Source organism: Dromaius novaehollandiae, chromosome 2, assembly GCF_036370855.1.
Source record: "Dromaius novaehollandiae isolate bDroNov1 chromosome 2, bDroNov1.hap1, whole genome shotgun sequence".
Taxonomy (NCBI): Eukaryota; Metazoa; Chordata; class Aves; order Casuariiformes; family Dromaiidae; genus Dromaius; species Dromaius novaehollandiae.
This window is the reverse complement of record NC_088099.1, coordinates 30,161,797-30,182,498: the sequence shown is the minus strand read 5'-3', so window position 1 is coordinate 30,182,498 and position 20,702 is coordinate 30,161,797. Positions and strand designations below refer to the sequence as shown.

The 20,702-nt window shown below is 43.6% G+C and overlaps 1 protein-coding gene across 1 annotated transcript in view; it reads left to right on the top strand.

Annotated features, from left to right (window-relative positions):
• TGFBR2 (transforming growth factor beta receptor 2) overlaps positions 1 to 20,702 on the top strand; it is a 62,848-nt gene extending 42,146 nt beyond the window's left edge. Inside the window, exons 4-7 of the mRNA XM_064506139.1 lie at positions 1,865 to 2,664; positions 6,642 to 6,783; positions 15,116 to 15,243; positions 18,320 to 20,702. Coding sequence (XP_064362209.1) covers positions 1,865 to 2,664; positions 6,642 to 6,783; positions 15,116 to 15,243; positions 18,320 to 18,499 — 1,250 coding nt within the window. The 3' untranslated portion in view covers positions 18,500 to 20,702. The remainder of the gene's footprint in view (positions 1 to 1,864; positions 2,665 to 6,641; positions 6,784 to 15,115; positions 15,244 to 18,319) is intronic.

Below are 20,702 nucleotides of genomic sequence, written 5' to 3'. Positions count from 1 at the left end.
AGGGGTGCTGTTAAGGAATGCCCCACTAACCTGTGCTAGCCGGGAATGTCAGTGCTACAAAGACACTTTCTCTTCCTTGAAACCCTATCAGAGAGGCTAGGATTGAGTTACTTGCTGTACATCTGATTGATGAACTTTTCAAACAGAGGAAGCAAATCCTGGTTCAGGATTCATGCCTTCTTTCAAGAATGTACTCTTCAGATGTCCTGACACCTGCATTTGAATGGCCCCTGCTGCTTGCCAACCAACTGTGTTCCTAATGTAAAAAGTGATTATAGGTGAAACTGGAGGGTCAGAGGTACTGCTCGTTCTAATTGTAAACTCTTTTCCCCCATCCCTTTCAGCATGGCTCACCTTCATTTTGAGAAGCTTTTCTCCTGCACAGTTTAGGGGAAACAGAGGCTTTGTCTGATGTAGTTAGTGGCAACTTTCCCTCGGAGCTTATTATACTTTTCTTTTTCACATTGACTTATTTGGCCTGATACGCAGAACTTGCGTCAGTGACATCGCTATGATGATCCCCTAGAGTGTCATGCTGCCAACACGAGCCACTTGCTTAACTTTTGTTACCGCTTCAGTTGTTTTAGTCCTTTCAGATTAGACCCCCACCCCCACCCCGCCCAGGGCCTCTTCCAGTCAATCCTCTCCCTCCCCCCAGAAAGACAATATAGTACATTTGCACTGACTCAAAGGAAGAAATGGGCTAGGGCTAGGAGACTGCATTTCCATGGGCCCAATCAAATCAGGTTCAGAAATGCATTAAAGCATAGTAAAATAAACTCTGTTCCTCCCTTCCTAGTTTATTTTCAAAAGAAAACTGTTTTCTTGTAAGCAGTGAGAACTTAGGTTCTTAGTTTTTTGCACAAAAGCCTCAATTGCATGAGCTTCCCTTCTGTAAGATAGACCCCAAACTCACCTAGAAGGGTCACTTCTAGAGGTGAAAGGGCAGCACATGCTCTCATGCCTTATGCTTGGTCCCCTAAGAAAATGTTATAGACTGCAGTAGCTAAGGAGTTTGCACTGAACCACCTGTTGTTTTGCAGCATGGCAGCCAGTGTACAACCAGCAAATGACACACAGGATGTTTTCAGTTACATAAATCTGTGCAGATAATACATGATGTGACAATTCTCAGATGTGTCATACATGCCTGACTGTGCCTGCAGGATTCAAACAGCTGTGCACATGCAAGCATTTGAATTTATTCTAGCAACACTCTTTCACATACATCTAAGTATGAGAATGCTTTTCAGATGTGTATGCAGGCATACGTAGTGTGCCTGAGTATTAGCATGACGTAGTTGTGCATGTACAAGCTCGCTGAAGACGTCATTGGGTGGATCCTACCAAATATGCTGGATTTGGAGTGGTAACTGGGCAAGTGGGAATTCACGTGCTGCATTGTCTATTTATTTATCAATTCAGTTCCTCTTAAAAAAATTAATGTTTTTCTTGTAACTACTGGTTAAAGAGGCATATCTGTCAAGAATACATTGCCAAAGTAAGTGCAGAAGACTTTGGCTATCAGCTTCAGGAAAGTGACGGTTTCATCCATAATGTGTAAGAGCCTGAGAGAAGAACAAAGCTATTAAATTACATTAGTTTCTTACTCATTCTATTCTGGCTCCTTATAAAATAAGCAGAGAGTGAAGTGCTGATAAGTGGAGGCCTATTTGCAAAACAGCATTTAGAGGTAAGAAACTAGTGATCATTTTTATTACTTACTGTTAGTGGAGGAAATCATGAATTGTGCTTTGGATAAAAATCAGATTATAGATTACTGACAGCCTCATATATACATAAGGCTAAGATATAATTTAATGTATGAACTTGAACCATGCCTTCCTTCTGTTTTCCTTTACAGAGAACCCCCATAAACCAGAAGAGAAAGATGAAATTTCCAAAGTCACAATCATAAGTCTTGTCCCATTACTGGTGATTTCTGTTGCTGTGATTGTTATATTTTATGCCTACCGCACTCATAAGAAGAGGAAGCTCAACAAGGCATGGGAGAAAAATGTTAAGCCCAGGAAGCATAAGGACTGCAGTGATGTTTGTGCCATTATGTTAGATGATGACCGCTCAGACATCAGCTCTACTTGTGCCAACAACATCAACCACAACACAGAATTGCTGCCCATTGAGTTGGACATTGTTGTTGGCAAAGGAAGGTTTGCTGAAGTGTATAAAGCCAAACTGAAGCAAAACACATCTGAGCAGTATGAAACCGTGGCAGTCAAGATCTTCCCCTATGAAGAATATGCCTCCTGGAAAACGGAGAAAGACATTTTTTCAGATGTAAACCTCAAACACGAGAACATCCTCCAATTCCTGACAGCAGAGGAGCGCAAAACAGATCTTGGTAAACAGTATTGGTTAATCACTGCCTTCCATGCTAGAGGAAACTTGCAGGAATACCTCACACGGCACATTATCAGCTGGGAGGACCTCTGGAAATTGGGTGGGTCCTTGGCCCGAGGGATTGCCCATCTGCATAGTGATCACACACCCTGTGGTCGTCCCAAAACACCTATTGTCCACAGAGACCTAAAGAGCTCCAACATCCTGGTGAAAAATGATTTAACCTGCTGTCTCTGTGACTTTGGGTTATCCCTGAGGCTGGATCCTTCTCTGTCCGTGGATGACTTGGCTAACAGTGGACAGGTAAGTTAAAAGTTTGAAGAGGTGTATGTGTTATACCAGTTGGTGTGTCAGCTGCTGTGGAGAAAAGAGGAAAATAAACACCATGCTGCCTTATCTATTTAAAATTGTTAGAAATAAATGTGACTGTTTATAAAGAAAGAAACTCTAAACTTAACATTAGAACAACAGTGACAGCAGTGCGAGGAAAGTTTTGTTATGATCAGAGATCCGCGTACATACACAGTGCAACCATCCTCTGTATACATTTATACTGAAGTACATATAGGTTTGTCAGCTACTGTTTGTGATGCTGCTGCCATGCACAAACACATATGATAAGGATGTGCTTCACATTGTGATGTTGTGCCACAGCGTCCAGGCCTGACTGCGCTACCGCTTTGTGTGAGCAGACCCACTTCTGGTGTACCCCAGCATATGTGAGGTCAGTCCTCTGTCCCCAAGAGGAGTGAGCAGATAAATGTAGAGGGAGATCATTGCTTTAAAAGGCCAAAAATAAGCCTTTTTAAGATTATGGTACTTTATCCACATGCAAACAAGTGCAAGAATGTTAAATAGAAATAATTGCCCTGTTGTTGCTTCTTCAGCTGAGTAGCATGGATAATACTCCGGTATTTCACAGAGATGCCAGGAGGATGTTTATGAATGCTATGGAAATGAAATCTTCCAAGTGCATCTCTAAATATTGTCTTTTTTGATGAAAACTCCTGTGCTATAAATTCAGACCATGTATTAAGTGAATTAATCCCTAATTAATTACCATATATAATTATATATAGGTTCACAAATAATAAATAATCAAATAAATAAATGAAATATTTTCCCATTTTTCTGGTCAGCCGTAGGTGGTAATATTCAAGGCGGAATGTTTGGAGTACGAAGCCATCTTATTTCCCATTTACCCAAATACCTCCCATATGATGCAAATGTAGCCTTTATTGACTATAGGATACCAGTGCCCCTAATGACTGGCTGTTAATGATCTTTTTCCCCATTAGAACCTCTGTGGTCTGCCCATCCATGATGGGTAATACTTGCTGACGTTACTTTGTCCCATTGTGTTCAAAGGACTGGTAGGTGCCAACAAGGCCATCAGTTCCTCATGTCAAGAAGGTTGGTGACCTCATAGTCTCCTCAGTCAGCTAAGAAGGGATGTCCACTGCTGCTCTGACTGACACACCTCAGGCCACAGAACACCCCCTAACAGTATGTAAGAAATATGAGGGCTCCAGTAAAAAAGATCAAGAAGTCCCCAAAATGTTAATGTACCACAGGAAGAGAGCTGGTCCTTCTCTAGAAGTTTGGGAGAAGAAAGAACTGAAATGCAGTCTGGTCTTTGCAAAAAGAAAGCATATCTAGATTCCAGAGTGGCAACCAATTGCTGGAGTTGAGGTACTTAAAAATGCCTTTGAGACTCAGGACTTGAGTTGCCAAAGATACAGGAAAAGTATCTTTGACCCAAAGACCTAATAATCTAAATGCAGATAAAAGGACAGAAGCAGAGAAGAACAGATGATAACTCCTAAGTGGGAAGGAAATGCGATTGGCCTGATATCATTCTTGAAGTCATTTTAAATTTTCTCTGCATTTCCCATTGTACTTTTCAGTTATATGGCTTCATCATCCATTGTCTTGTAAAGCTGCATAATCATTTTCACTGTTACAAATATGGTGTGATATGTTGCCAGAAAAGAACAGCACTTTGTGCCAATGTTGAGAATCCGTATTTGAGCACCGTTAACTCTTGTTAAAATCAGTGGGATTTGGGAGAGGGGGAACTATGGGCCATAGTGTGCAGGTATCTGTTCTCATGCTGTGGAAAGGATCTGCCTGGGGAAGAAGCTGTGTGTTGGAGAAGGGATGGAGGGTAGGAACAGCCTTCACTGCAGAGTTTTCATGTTTTCATGTCTTGTAGGGCAGAGAGATGCTGGTGTACTCAGTGGTGCTGAGACATCACCATCCTAAACGCCCTTTCCTTGTATGGGTGTTGCTTACATGCTTGGCCTTAAATTCATCACAGACTCTATATTATAATCAATGTAACTTTGGGATCAATTGCAGAGGTATTTTGCTTTCACAGAATCACAGAATGGCTGAGCTTGGAAGGGACCTCTGGAGATCATCTAGGCCAACCCCCCTGCTCAAGCAGGGAGTGGTTGCACAGGATTGCATCCAGGCAGGTTTTGAGTATCTCCAGAGAAGGAGACTCCACAGCCTCTCTGGGCAACTTGTTCCAGTGCTCTGTGACCCTCACAGTAAAGAAGTTTTTCCTTGTATTCAGATGGAATTTCCTATGTTTCCGTTTGTGCCCATTGCTTCTTGTCCTGTCACTGAGCACCACTGAAAATTGTCTGGCTTCGTCCTCTTTACACCCTCCCTTTAGATATTTGTATACATTGATAAGCTCCCCCCTCAGCCTTCTCTTCCTCAGGCTAAACAGGCCCAGCTCTCTCAGCCTTTCCTCATAGGAGAGATGCTCCAGTCCCCTAATCATCTTAATAGCCCTGTGCTGGACTCTCTCCAGTAGCTCCATGTCTCTCTTCCACTGGGGAGCCCAGAACTGGACACAGTACTCTAGATGCGGCCTCGCCAGGGCTGAGTAGAGAGGGAGGATCACCTCCCTCGACCTGCTGTCAACACTCTTCCTAATGCAACCCAGGATACCATTGGCTGCCTTGGCCACAAGGGCACGTTGCTGGCTCATGGTTAATTTGTCCACCAGGACTCCCAAGTCCTTCTCTGCAGAACTGCTTTCCAGCAGGTCAACCCCCAACCCTTTCCTCGGTTTATAAAGAATACTCTTGGGTATTTTTGGTTAGGGAATTCTCTGCTGTTGCAGGGCCATATGACAGAAGCAATGTCCTTGATCTCTCCCGCTGTCCTCTTATGGTGCATTACACTTTTTGTGGCACTTTTTCCCATTTGCCCTGAACCTGAGGTGATAAGGCATGTTTGCAGAAGCATTTAAAATGGATGTTGTAGGGCTCTCTCAGGACTATACATTTACAATGTGGCTGCCTGCAATTGAAGACCCTATAACTGAAATGATCTTTTGCAGTCCTGCTTGCTGCTGGGCTCCACGGTGATGGCTGTAGTGCAGTCCAATAGCTCATTTGAATCACAGGACCTACTGCTTCACCTACTTGTGCTTGTTCATGTTGTTAATTAGTCTCCCATTTGAAGCTATCTTTGCTGATCAAAGCCTCATTGTGTTTGGAGTTTTCCAAGGGGAGTACATTTTCATTCTCTACTCTATGAACGATTTGTCATTTGAGAACAACCGTTGAGTGGTCCAATAATTACTCCTTAAATCCTTTTTTGTAATAAAAACAGACATTTAAACTTAGCCTTCTGTGATGCAAGGTCATAATCTAGAGCACAACAATGCTGCTAAAATCATTGCTGAAAATCACCCAACGTGTATAAACTTTATGAGAAGCATTTTTCAAACAGTGGATCAAATGTGTGGTTCTGCATTCAGTATTTGTGTATTTGTTTTCTTCTGCCAGGCCTGCATTTTACCACTTTGTTTTTAAGACGTACTGTGAAAAGAAATAGCTAACCCTATAATATGCAGTGCAAAAGAATACAATGTGTTTCACACTCATCTGAAAGGCACTCAGTAAGTGGCAATTGCCAAAGGGCAGAGTTTATCTCTGTGAACAGTCAAAGCGTGAGAAAACTCAGTCAGTAGCAAAATAATTTGTTTAGGAAGCTACCAAGGGCTTCCTTTTTTTTTTTTTTTTTTTTTTTTTAAGCGTTTTTGTTTTTACCAAGGGAGGTGCAAGTAAGTTGGTAGTCAAGACAATACAAGATTCCCCTGGCAGCAGAAAAGACGGCCTGTGCCAAGTATAACCTGCGTTGTTGGGTACACATCAAATGGCACAGTTTCTATGAAAGCCAAAGTCAAATCACAGCAAAATCTAAAACATGAATTACAGTTTCAGCTCTTGAGCACTCCCCTACCTCCCTTCCTGCAGGTTGGTACGGCGAGGTACATGGCCCCTGAGGTTCTGGAGTCCAGGATGAACCTAGAGAACGTGGAGTCCTTCAAGCAAACAGATGTGTACTCCATGGCTTTGGTCCTCTGGGAAATGACATCTCGCTGTAATGGCGTCGGAGGTAAGTGCCATCAGTTTTCTTGTCTCTAAAGGTGTGTTTGGACAGACGTGAACTTGCAGTTCTCAATGGGCATGGATGGTTCTTTTTAAACCTTATCAGTTGTTCTAATGTACCTGGATACTGCAAGGTAACAGGCCTTTGATATTGTGAGAGACACATGTTCATGAGCAGGCTTGAAGGGCAAGCATCTGAGAGAGTGAAAAAATTGGTCCTTGATTGGTGTAAGGATAAATTTGCTGTTAGGTAGACCACTTTGAGAGATTGTTAATGGCCTTTTTTCTTTAAGCTACAACATCTTGAGAATACAGATTGACTCTATCTGGCTGTCCTGATCCAAAATGATCAGAAATGGATCAAGAAGTGGTAACTGCCCTCCATTTACCTTCATTAAATGTTAATTCTGAAATGTAATGAGGGCAATGTGAGTGTCACTTTTATTAATTGATCGTTTCAGTAAGAACTGTCATAGCAACCCAAAAATGTTCCTACTTTCCCAAAAAGCCTGGCTGCAGCCCATCATTTTCTATGATGTTGCAAGAGATCATACATATGAAAAACCAAGGGATGTTTGTTTTATAAAGTGCAGTTAAAAAAAAATGAGTGGAACTTACTATCAGAATTGCATCAGGAAGAGCTGCTGTGCTTGTTCATATTCAGAGTTTGTTCATGGAAACAAAATCTCCATGTCTGCTTTGTGTAACACTGATACAAAATTCCCAGTTTGCTGCAGTGGTATGTGCTAGAACTTGCTGTTGAGATATCTGCATTACATATCACAGTATTTGAAGGTTTTCACCTTAATTCAGGGACTAAAGTGAGACTAAGCTGCAAACACAATTCTTCAGTCTCATGGTAGTATCTAACATTCTTGGGTGTTTGCAGCTAACAAAAGCTTCTGCACAGTCTGGGACTTGCACAGGCAGACTAAGGAAGGAGGGTGTTGCAGCTAACACTAACAGATGTTATAATAGATGTGAAACTATGGTTCAATTTGCTATCCTTCTTCCAAAACCAGAGGCTAACTTTTTTGCAGACTTGGCCCAGTTGCATCTCAAAGGGCTGCCACAGAGATGGGACAATCCTGCAGAGCAGAGCAGTACTGTGTGGGGAACACAGTATACAGCAGGGGGACCAATGTCCATGGGAAGACAAGCTGTTGCTAGCTGCTGCCTGTTTCTCTGCTGATGTCTGTGGGATACCACAAGGGTGTCCGTGGAGATCTCTGGAGCAGCTCTGCAGGATGGCTGTGTGGCTACATCAGGGTGGCTGTGTTCAGGAGGGAGGAATGCCTCTACCTCAGGCTCCTTCTGTATCTAACCAGCATTTGGTCTTGGTGGGTGGGCTAGACTGTGGGTAACAGATTTGCCCCTAGTTGCACCCTGCCAGGAAAGCTACAAAGCAACTATATGTTCATCCAGCTAGTGCTAGCATAAAAGCATGAAAAAGAATTATTTTCTAGTCAAGTATTTCAAGAAAAAAAACAATTGGTCTTTCCAGAACTGAACCTCAATTTGGCATCTTCCAAGGTAAACCTATCCACATTTAACTCTTGTGGGACTGTATGTTTCTAAATATATTGGCACAACCTCAGCCTTTCATTCGCATCTTGTAAATGTGGCTGAGGAGATTTAAAACCTGAGAAGAGGGATCTTTTCCCTGTCTCTTGAGTTCTTTCTGTTTCTTGTATTTAGCAACTCACCTTATTAATATAACTGTGTGCTGTTCATTCTGGAGCTTTTTGTCTTTGCTGATGCCTGAGTCCCTTCCTGCTGATATGTGCTGAGTATAGTGAAATAGAGACTGTGGCAAGAGCAAACCTCATTGCTGCTCTTCTCAGAAGGCAACTGCCTAAAAGAGGATGTAAACAGAGTTTCATAAGGAAGGAAGATAGCCAGCATGTTTAGCTAGAAGAGATTGACCCATGATAACCTTGAGAATAAGACCTAAAGTCATTTTAGGAAATGAGCAGGTCTCTCTGGCCCAGCATCCCCTTCCCTTTCAAGATGGAGTTTAACCCCCTAGTCCTGATTTTTCCTATTCATTCTACTCCTCAGTCATCCTTGTCTCTAGAAACACGTTTCTTGTATTTCATTTCCATATATCAGTCATCTTTCCAGGTGGCTGAACTCCCCAACAAAACCACAGGAATATCTGGGCAAGTCTGTAAGTCCCATGGGGTGGAACTTCAGCTTAGTGTTTTCATCCAGAGCAGCTAAATATAATTCCCAGGATGTAGCTCCCTTGGCTTGTGTCTGGTACTGAGCTGCAACAGCACTGCATGGTTTCTCTCATTTCCTTGTTAGATATTTCCCTTGGTTTGTGCAGTCTGACTGTCTTTGCAACCAGCTGGAGAAATACCCTTACAGTGATTCATGATTACAGCTCCCTCACTGCTTTCTCTCGCCATCTGTCAATTGTGAGACTCCCTTCTCTGATCACAGCCTTCCAGAGGAGCTCCCTCAGTGCACGCAAACCCCTCTTGTCTTCCTAAACTGTTGTGCACTGAGAGAAATGACCTCATGTATACACTGGAGTAGGTTGGCGTGGTTGAAGTTAGGCTTTCCAAAGGAGCCTGAAAGATATAGAGACCTTCTCGTCAGCAAGCCTGTGCTGCACACGTTAGCTCTCTGTCACTAGAGAAAGTCCATGGAAGTTTTGGATGCAGGAGTATCAGTCTAATGCTAAGACAATGGCATTAACAACTTTCGTGAGTGAGGGAAGCATGTGCAGGGTTAATTGCCATTCAGCTGCATAAAGATACGGTGGCTTTTTCTTTAACAAAGGGAGCTCTCAGGCTTCATTTGCCAATGTGCAGGTGTTTGGTGAGTGTGGGAAGTGATGGAGGCAGGTCCTTTCACTACAGATGCTTTGTCAAACACAGTCTCTACAGTATGCCAGGCCTTTTGAGTCAGCAGACGTTTAAACAAAAATGCCCGGCAGCATAATCCATACTATGAAGCTGTTGTAGTGAATAAGCAGGTGGGATCAGCTTTCGAGAAAGGCCATGCTGTTCATTGTTACTTTGTTGTGCTAAATATGGAGAAGCAGAAATGGGGCACAAGGGAAAGCGAGACAGAGGCAAAGATCGAGTTTGACTGATTTTTCACTGGAGCATAATTTAAGAGGCATATTTAGAAATTCAGCAATACTACTTCGGGGAGAACTTCAACTGCTCCACACTGCCGTTAACTTGGTATTTCATTCAGTGCAACAGCTGTGCACCAGATGCTGCACATTGCAAAAAATATAATTTTCATCTCAACCACTTGCTTTCAGAACGACACAGCTTTGGCGACTGAGGCAAGTGTAATTTCTCTGACAGCCTCCTAGAAAGAAATGAAAAGCATCTGTTTTTTATTGGAGCGGCTACGGGCGGGGGATTGTTGGGGGTGGCAGGGGAGAAGGAGCGCAGAGGGAGCTCTTCTTGATATATAAGGTTGGTGAAGAGGGAGAGGAGAAACCCCTCAGAAAATGGCGACGTTGCTTGTGCAGTATTGTGCTGCCTGGAGTGGTGGCTGGCTTTAGTATAGCAGCAGAGCTGTGATTGAAATAGCAGCCTTGCTTTACCAGAGCTGTGTTTAATATGAATAAAATCTCTGGTTAATCTTACACTTACTTGGAAATAGTCAGCCAAGAGCCCTAGTTTGGTCACTAACCATTTGTGCATCCTGTACCTCATGAAACGCTCAGCTTCGTTATATTAATTGTGCAGAGGTGGCAGTTCCTGGCAGCACGGCACATTTTGGTAGCCTGCACAGTGGGGCTAAGCCTGTGCATTAGGCCCTGAGGCGGATGCAGTGAGGGTCTGATTTCAGCCTGTCCTTTTGTGGGGTGGAACCCAGACAGGGCATGTCTGCACTGTGCCAGCACATGGTGGGATGTAACCCCAAGCTGGTGGATGTACACAGCGCAGTGTCACCCCATGGTAGTAAGGTCGCAGCAATTCTGTGTTACCCAGTGCTCCGTGTGAGCAAGTAAGTTCAAGTCAACAAGCTCAGGTAACAGTAGATAAGATCACTGCAGTATGCTCCATGTTGTGTTTAAATGTGCTCTGTGCTCCTCTACTTTCTCACCTCAAGATCCAGCACATAGTGACTGAGTAGCCTGTAACCTTATCCTTATGGCAGAGTTGATGTAGCCCCAAACCTTTGGAAGGGAGGCTGGGTCTTTGATCATCAGATGTGAAGTCACTTAAAATATGTCTGTGCAAGAGAAGCTGCACAGTGGGTTCACTGTTCCCAGTTGGAGTCAGTAGCAGCTTTACATGCACCCACCTTCAGGAACTGCCACACCAGGGATGGAGTTTTTCCTCCCTCCAACCGCAGCCATTCCCGGGGGAATATCAGTCACCCATCTCAATGTATCCCTGACTCTCCTGGCCACTGTTCACATTCTGAAGGTGTGGAATGGAGAAAATTAGGAAAAATGTGAAATAAGCATTTGGCAACCCCTCAACCTTGGTCATGAAATAGCTCTTGAGCCTCTGCCTAATCCCTTTGCACACCAGCTAAATAAGACTCACCATCCAATTTCCAGTGATGTGAAGAGAACACACGGTCTGCACACACCACACACACACGTTTGTGTATGCCTGTGTGCACATGAACTTTCATAGTAGCTCCCCCACTGGTTTATCCTTTCTGTGGCTCAGCTTTTGTAGCTTTAAAATGAGGGGTGTTTCAAAAGGACCTAAAAGTCTCAGAACACAAACCCACCTGTGTGGACTGCACTCCACTATTCATTTTTGCTAGCCTTCTTTCACCTCATTCCTGCTTTAATTCCACAAATGAACCTTCGTCTTCCAACAGGAGGAGTTGTCCCACTGAAATCGGCAAGGCTGATCACATAGGGGAGTGTCGACAGGGTTCGCAGTTCTGACCCGAAGGAAGAGAGTCTCACTACAGAGAACTAGAGTAGAAAAAGATCACAAGACAGAGACTTTTTTTTCATGAGGAACCCACAGCCAGATTTTCCAAAGCATTCATCAGGCACAACAAGTAGATTTTCAGTAGCGTCTCTGTTTGGGGCTGAAAATCCGATTCCAGCCTTTCTGAGAGTTATGGCCATGCCAGTGTCAAAGGGAACCAGAGGTACAGTGATTAGTGCAAGGTAGCTCACAATGATGATAGGGATTAAATGCTGGAGGTTAAAGTTGAAGGCACCCTGCCATTATCGAATGCTAAAGGTGCTGTACTTCATGAAGATGTTATGACACCCCAGCTATTTATGGTGCTTCAGGTCATTTTTAGTGCCTGACTGGTCTAAAAGCAAGCAAAAGAAACATGTAGGGAATGAAAAATAGATTCAGTATCTGTGTAAAGCGGTGCACAAGCAGCTAGCCACAAACATCTTAACCTACCTCAAATTGACATCTGTTTCATATACTGTAGCCTGTCAACATGATCCATGAATAACCCCAGCTATTATTGCAAAATGTGTCTGACACCTGAGATTCCATAGCATAAGGTTGATTTACTGCAAGAGGATTCAGTGGGCTTTTCTTTCCAAGGGAAAAAGAAGCAAGATAATAAATAGCAAGAAGATGCTGCTTGCTTTTCAAACTGAGGGAAAGCACAAATACATTACTACAAAGTCATTACAGTGAATTGACATCTGGCCTCAATTTCTCTTTCTTTACCAAAAAAGAATTCCCCAAAAACTATTCAGTCTTTGCATTTGGAAGATGAATGCTCATAGCATAGGAAGAATTTCTCAAAAGGGGAAAACATATTACAAAGCTATCAGTTGCCCAGGACAGCTTTCCCTTACTCCTGTAAGCCATCTCATGAACCTGAACAGCCTTTGGATTAAGCTCAGTGAGAGGCAACATCAGCATGACAACACCGGCTCCCCTCTGTTGGACGTTCAGACTCCTCTGAGAAATACACAGAAGGGCAGACTAGAGCCAGGTTTGCAGGGAATTCATGAAAAAGGTGTTTACATGCACAGGATGACCTGTTTATAAGTAGACTGTATAGTCCTGGGAACTTTCCAAAGAGATGGTAGTGTCACGCTGCGGTCAGGTGAACCAGTAGTAGGAGAATGCCATTGCTTAGCATTTTTTGCTTGGCACTACCGTCTCACCTCCCTGCTCTTTTCCAGCCTGTTTTGCCCCTCACGTTTTGTCCTGATCAACTGGCCCTAACAGCTCCTCAAGACAGGGAACATCATCTGTGCTAGTGCTGCATATTGCAATAGAGATCCCTGCACCTTGGCTGGTGTCCAGGACCACTACCATAATCAAATAATTACTGATGTAGGTGGCATAAGAAACAGCAGTCTAGGTTAAATGCCTGGCATGCTACGTAGATTTCCTCAGCAATCATTAACATTATGGTTAGCTTTGGAAGTGTAGGTATCTGCTTTGTAATCATTATACATCCGCTGCATCATAAATCAGACCTGACCAGCAAGATGGCAACTTCCCAATTAGTTTTTAGGGCTAAAGGCTTGTAAATTTACTTTGGCTGAGTAATCTCTAACTCAGATTAATGCATTTGAAACTGGTATGCCTTCTTGTGGAGGGAAAAAGGCAAAGCAGACGTTGGCCCTTGAGTCTTAAAGAAAGTGATTTACTTCTGAGAAGAGAAGAGTTGTGTTTCAGGACTGTAACCACTACCCAGAGCTCTGTGTTGACAGTGGCCACCACCAGATGTTTCAGGAGGAGGGAGAGCTCTGCAGGAGGCAGCTGTAGGGTAATCTGCCTTGGTGTACACACATTTGGCTGCATCTGGATCTCTAAATGCTGAAGATCTGAAGTACAGAGGTTAATATCCCTTCCATAATGTTTGTTACTGTAGCTTGGACTATTCTTTTTAGGTGTTAGAAATCCCCTCTCTTTTCCTGTAGCCTGCTAAATTCCTCATCTCATGACCATCATGTAGCAATGACTTCTACAGCCTGACTCTAAGGTGTTTGAGAAAAGTATCTTTTCCTGCAAGCCACATTCTCCACCTTTTAGTTATGTTGAATACACCCGTTTTTATCATGGGACAGGGCAATCAGAAGGATCTGACCCATAATCTCAATCATTAGCTATTTTTAGTATACCACCTCTTTTTACCGTATCACCTCTTATCTTTCTCTCTCTGAAGTAAACAAAGCCAAGCTTTAGAGATTTTTCCCTTAACAAGAGATTTTTTTCTGGGCCTTTAATCATTATTATCACCCTCCTCAGAGCCTCTTTTTGCTGTAAAGTGCCCTTTCAGATGAGTGAACGGCACTGGACACTGCATTTGAACTTTGGTTGTAACATTACACAACAGGACTGTTTCTCCCATCTCCTTCATCTCACTTGTCACACATCTTCTAGGCACTCACATGCATTTTTCAGACTGTCTTGTAGATTACAGTTTGTTTTTTCTTGACCTCAATTAATTCCTAGAAAGAAATAAGAAGCAGTAGAACAGGCCAACTTCATAAATCTTTATCTAATACTAGTAAGTCATTAGGCCTGTGAGTAAATTCTCCCTCTGTTCCTGAAGAAACCACAGCATTTTCTACATTGTGTCGGCATCTACTGTAATATTTCCGCTCTCAGAGAGTTCTTGAGTTTTCTCCAAACAACCCATATGTCTGCCTTTTCCTTTCTCTCTCCAAAGAAAAGCAAAGAAAATATGCAACACACAAACAATAAGTAGAATGGCAGCAGCCTGTTCAGGAAACTGTGCCCACTGTATCATGGGTCAAAACTGACCCATTTACGGAAGGAGGCCTAAAATAAGAGCAGCCTACTACTTTCTACCAGGGAACATGGTTCAGTAATAGACAAGGGTGGTACAGCAGCTTCCAGCACTCCTCACTGTTTCTTTGTGCTTTTCAAGCAACTGTTTCCTCCTAGCAATGCAGCACATTAGTATCTATGATCTAGATAGGTTTCAGTTTAAATTTCATCTGGAAAGTGTGTGTGAACCCCAAGGAAACTAGAAGGGACCAAAGTAAGCAATTCTTGCAAGCCTGGCTCAAGTAAAAATGTCCTTAAAGCCACTGTGAGTTTTGCCTCAGTAGAGATTCAAAGGCAACTGCTCACTAACCGTTATACTGATGCTCTGACTGTTGCTAATATGATTATGTACAAAAGGGTTTAAATGAAAATTGTTTAGTTGGCTAGGAAAGAAAAACGGAGAGAAGGAGTGTGTGGGAGAAACACATTTGAAACATTTTTGAAAATGCCAACTGGCTTGGCTTTGTTTGGAGCTGGTCAGGCAGAACAGTATGGCACTGAGCAGCTAATCAGTAGCTCCTACTCCTTCAGAGAACAGCCAGCTCCCTTCACACTTGGCACCAGCATGGCCCAGCTGAATAACCTTGTGTTTGCTTCTTCTCTTGGCAGAAGTGAAAGAGTATGAGCCCCCGTTCGGCTCTAAAGTGCGAGAACACCCCTGTGTGGAAAGCATGAAGGACAATGTCCTAAGAGACAGAGGGCGACCTGAGATCCCCAGCTCCTGGCTTAACCATCAGGTAAGAACACCGCGTATGAGCAGCTGAGAGCCACATCGTACGCTCAGCTGCTGCCCCAAGCCTCGAGCTTTAACTCAGTGTCCTGCCCTACAGGCCAGACCTTTCTTTTGCACAGATTAGAGCTCTGTCACATGGTACCACTGGTGCTGCCTGTGGTTCAGACACCACATTAGTTTTACCCCCCAAGTCCTGGGATTTCTGCTACCAACCAGTGTAATCTAAGAGCCACCAAAACAAAAAATAGTAAAATGGAGACTAGACCGTCATCCAGATGGCCACACTGTGTGCAGACTCTGTAAGGTCAAGGAGAGCAAAGCAATTTCACATGTGGGTCCCTTCAGCAGAGAAAGCAAATCTCACTACTTTATTATGGGGAACAGTCACAATGACATGCCAGCTGTTGACAGGATTAAGAAAATAGGAAATAAGTCTTCAACAAGTGAGTGTGTTTTCATTCAGTCTAGCACATTAACAGTCCCTTTCCATTACATATCATGAAATGCACTGTTGGCTTTCCCCATTCATGGACAGCATGATTTCACCTCCTGGCCAGTAGTCACAGTCCAATTTCTCAGTAGATGAAACTGAATGGTAATGAGCCAAAGGCATGCATTCCTCAACCTGTGCTCTGAGCAGTTTTATCAGAAGAAATAAAATGAGAATCATATCACAGGAAAAAGAAGCGAGGTTTGGTTCCACTTGTCAATGAAATATGTTGACTGGTCTTTGTAGAATACAAAAAGATCACGGACATTTATTAAAAAAATGTGCATACCAGATCAGTTAATATTTCCATTAGGAGCAATATAATATGCCCTTTTTCATTCCATTTGGGATGTTAAAGTCATAGTCTAACACCTACTTAGGAAAGGTCAAGTGAGTGGCCCTAATCAATCTCCTTTCCAAGCGAGCACAACACATCCTCTGCCTGATGACTATGTCAGAGTGCAGCCTCTTCCTGGTCCACAGTGACCAGCTCCTTATGTAGTCATCTGCAATGAGTAGGGTTATTGGGGGGGTGCTTTAACCGAGCAGAGAGCTGTATTTAAAGGACACGTGGATATCTTATTTTACCAGTACTAAAAAGCCCTTAACATTTCTAGGCGCTAAAGATGTAGCAGCCATTTCCTAACTGACATGTTGAGCTGGGAGAGAGTATACTAATCTTCATCTTTATCGAAAAGAGCAGGTTACACAAGTTAAAAAAAATTATGGCTGAGCTAGTAAAAGTGATCATGAGTTGAATGCATTTTTTTGTTTTCCATGAAAGCAGAATGAAGTCCAAATCAGTAATATATAAGTGGTATTTTAGAAGAGCCCAGTTAACAAAGCAGAAAAGAATCCTGAACTAGATCATTTGGGAGGAAAAAAAAGTAAATGGAAGAAAATTCTTTATATTTAGGAACAGTGAAAGAGCATTTCCCTGAATACCCAAAAGTCAAGGTCTCGTATGTGAAAAAATCAAAAGTCAAGAAGTGTAGAGAGCTGATTTGGGAAACAGGAGAACAATAGGAGGATCTGTGGTCAGCAAACTTGAGGACAGTAGAAGTTTTCTCAAGAGTAAAAGGAAACGTAACTCTACCCATCCCTTACTGGATAAGAAAGGGAAGATATTGTTTATGCTAATGCAAAGGCAGAAGTGGTCCGCAAGTATTTCTGTTCTGCATTTGGGGAAGAGTCAGCTGATGTACACGTAATGGAGGACGATGAAGGCCCCAGCGCAGCCAAAGCTGCAGGCACTTAAAGCAGGCTTCGGGCAGTGCTGGGGGCTCTCGGCTTGGCTGCGTCGGGGAGAGGGCTGCCCCGCAGGGCTCTGCCGCAGCAGGAGGGATGGCAGCGGGGCAACGCAGTGCTGCTGGTCGTGCCTGGGTGGGAAGTGGCCAGGCCTGCGGCATTTTGCACACAGTCAGCGGCACCGGCCGGCCGAGGCGTGCCAAGGGCGTGTGGGCAGTGACGTGCCTGGGCTGGGCTCAGGCACGAGGCAGGCATGCAGCTGTCCCACAGCTGCAAGCCTGAGCGTGCGGAAAGGTGCAGCTCTAGGCCCCGAGGGAACACTGAAGTAAAGCTGTAGGACACACCATGAATTTAGTCACCTCCAGGTTTGGGCAGCAAGGAAAATGATTTGGACTTGGGTGTCTTGCGCTGGGTGTGAGAGACTCCTTCCCCGTATCGCACTCTCTAAAATTCAGTGAGGCATTGGCTTCAGCAGGGCTGTGACAGTTTACAGCAGCTGAGGATCTGCTTTGAACTCTATAGATGATGCTCGCACTGTAATGGCTCCTCCATATTCATTTCCTTCCTCTGCAATCGAGTTTTTGTAATGAACTCATTATTCATTGTGATAAAATTCTGGAATGGATTTACATATTACAATTTTTCCCCCTTAATGAGATTTGTTGCACTATTGATTTCAAGTTAATGTTTAATATTTAATTTAATTTACTGCTTGTAATTTCAATGCCAGCAAAAAACAAATGTTATTTGTATACAGACAATAATGTTCTGCTATTAACATTGACATCAGTCAACATCACCAATTAGGTAAATTATGCAATTAAGGAAGTGTTGTGAAATGTTATTTTTTTAAATAAGAAGTTTAAGATAAATCCTACTTAATGGGCTTTTAGTGTCATAAAGCAAAGCACACAATTTCCTGGCAAAAACCTCATGTTTATAAAATGCATTACGAAGATGCAACTGTTTTTCGCTCCTGTAAACATGTGCATCAGCATTGAAATGAAGGTTAAATAGTTACATCTGTGAGTGACATGTGTTTAAGTGTCTGTGGGATTGTGGCCCGTATTTGCACACAGATTTTGTTAGTCTGCAAGGAACTCATAAAGGGCTGGTGCAGGGCTCAATACTGCTGGTGATCAGAATTTTGATTACATTACAATAACAGCAGAGCCCATAAAACACCTCTGGGACCAGTTTTGTAACCACTGACACACGCAAAGAACTCTCTGGACTTCAGAAGGCACTAAAACAAACCCTCCACGAGCATGTTCGTGGTGACTCAGTGCCTGACCCTGTCCCGGCCTGGACGTCACGGCTGCTCTCTCTCTGCTCACTGTAGGGCATCCAGATGGTGTGTGAAACTCTTATTGAGTGCTGGGACCACGACCCCGAGGCACGGCTCACTGCGCAATGCGTCGCCGAGCGCTTCAGCGAGCTCAAGCACCACGACAAACTCTCAGGACGGAGCTGCTCTGAGGAGAAGATCCCTGAAGACGGCTCCCTGACCACCAACAAGTAGCGGCAGCCAAGAGCTCCCTAACGGAGGGAAGTTGCTCCCAAACATGTTCACCTTGGCCAAGGAAAGAGTCTCGCTCAGTGCCTTGACTTGCTTCCTGGAGGACTGAGGCTGTCACTACTCCCTTTAAGCTGTGGCTCCAGACGGGGAGACCTATTCATGGGAATTGAAAGCTGGGAAGTAGGTGTCATACCATAGCATTGGCTGCCAGCATCTTGCCACAGGAGGAGCTATGTATGTTAGCACTTCCTCAGGAAACAAGATTTGAGAATAGCTAATAACATTATGCACTTTATTAACGCCTGTATATAACTATGAAATTGCTATATATATATATATATATATATATATATAAAGTGTGTGTGTATATATATATCTATAAATAGCCATGCTCTGAAAAAAAAGAGTTAAAGTGCTTCCAGGAAATCAGCGGTGCATTAGAAAGCCCTTCCCCTTGGGAAAAGAGAATGGAGACAGTGGCCTATCGTGACACCAGCAGTTGTGCACTAAGCACCCTGCCAAAAAAGGTAGGAATAATATGCAATAAGAAGATGGCTTTCAAAGTGTATGCTGCACACACCAGGTTGTGGCCCTGCAGTCCGCAGTTACAGGAGTAGCGTCACAGCAGACAGGCAGATGTGGCTGTTGCAGTTGTGAGTGACTGTGCAGTCCTGCCTGCAGCACATTGAGAAGGCTCGTCAGACTACCATTGCTCCCTCATGTTAACCCCAAAGTCCTCACAATATCCCCGAATAGGAGTGCTAGGAGGTTTGGTCCATCCCGCGCATTTGTTTCTATACAGAGGTCATTGGCGTTATATGTTTATTGCTTTGAATTTACACTGCTTGCAAGCAGGTTGCAAGATATCGGCAGGATGAGTTTTCCCCTCCTCACATCCCCACCTCTAAACCATACAAAACCAGGGATGGCCAGCAATGATCCAAACAGGTGTTTTATATTTGCGGTGCATTCTGCATAGAGGCGGTGCTTTTTATTCTTCCCTTTACCTTGATTGTACTGCTGTTTGAACAAACATATTTTTTCCTCCTGTACAGCATGTCTAATTGCTTGACGTGCCACATCCTGACTCTGTGCCGTGCCATCCAGAAAAAAGTAAGAAACAACATCCAGTGCCTTGATTTTTGCCGGAGGACCTTAGTGGTGGGGGAGACCTCCATAACATTAGCTAATGGCATGGCCTGCCCGCAGGACTGCTCGCATACAGGAGTGCCCTCAGCTAGCCAGTGATTAGCAGTGATTAGTTTAGAGACACTGTTGATATCACATTGGACTTACATAAATGACAACACTGTGTTTAATAAATGCTACCAATGTTGTCCTCAGGTGTTTTTTGCTTTTTTTTTTTCTTCACCAGTGTGTGTAAGTGGGCCTCAGAAATTAGAAATTCAGCCAGCACAAAGCAATTCTGCATAGATAAATATATATCCGATGCAATTTATTGAAAGCCTTTGACGGATAAACATTAATATTTCTAGAAGACGTGGCCTTGTAAATCAATAGAAATCATGTTTATTCAAATAGGAGTTAAGATTTATGATGAAAAATATTTTATTTAAAAGTTTTGTATTTGCTGGGGGGGGTTAACTAAATTACTGAGAAATATTTAAACGAAGCGGTGCAAAACCTCAATGACTGCAGTCGAATTCGGAGGGCCCTATGTCAAATTTTGTAGGGGGAATTTGAAAAAAAAGAAAAAGAAAAAAGAAAACGCGACCTGCGGCGCTGCGGGTGGGAGGTGGGAGCGGGGAGGGCGCAGCGCCGGCGCCCGCTGCCCCCCAGCGCCGGCGCCCGCTGCCCCCCAGCGCCGGCGCCCGCTGCCCCCCCAGCGCCGGCGCCCGCTGCCCCCCAGCGCCGGCCCGCGGCACTGCACCGCCGCCTTGTCACAGCCTGCAAAGGAGAAGGAGGTTTCGTGGTGGCTTCTCCCTCGTTCCACGTCGAAGGTCAAGGAATAAAGTCCAGTAGGTCCTGACAATACTGACATTTTCCTTTTTTTTTACTACTACATGTAAAGGAAAATTTTTGTTCTTTTAAGGAATACTCCACCTGTACATCATGTATGAAATAGGAATGTGAACAATATATACTCTTGTTTATCAAATGTTTCAAGCACTTAACTTGCTTTGTAAACAGTGTTTTTGTATAAAATCAAATGTTTATTAGAGCAAATAAAATAACATCGACTTGA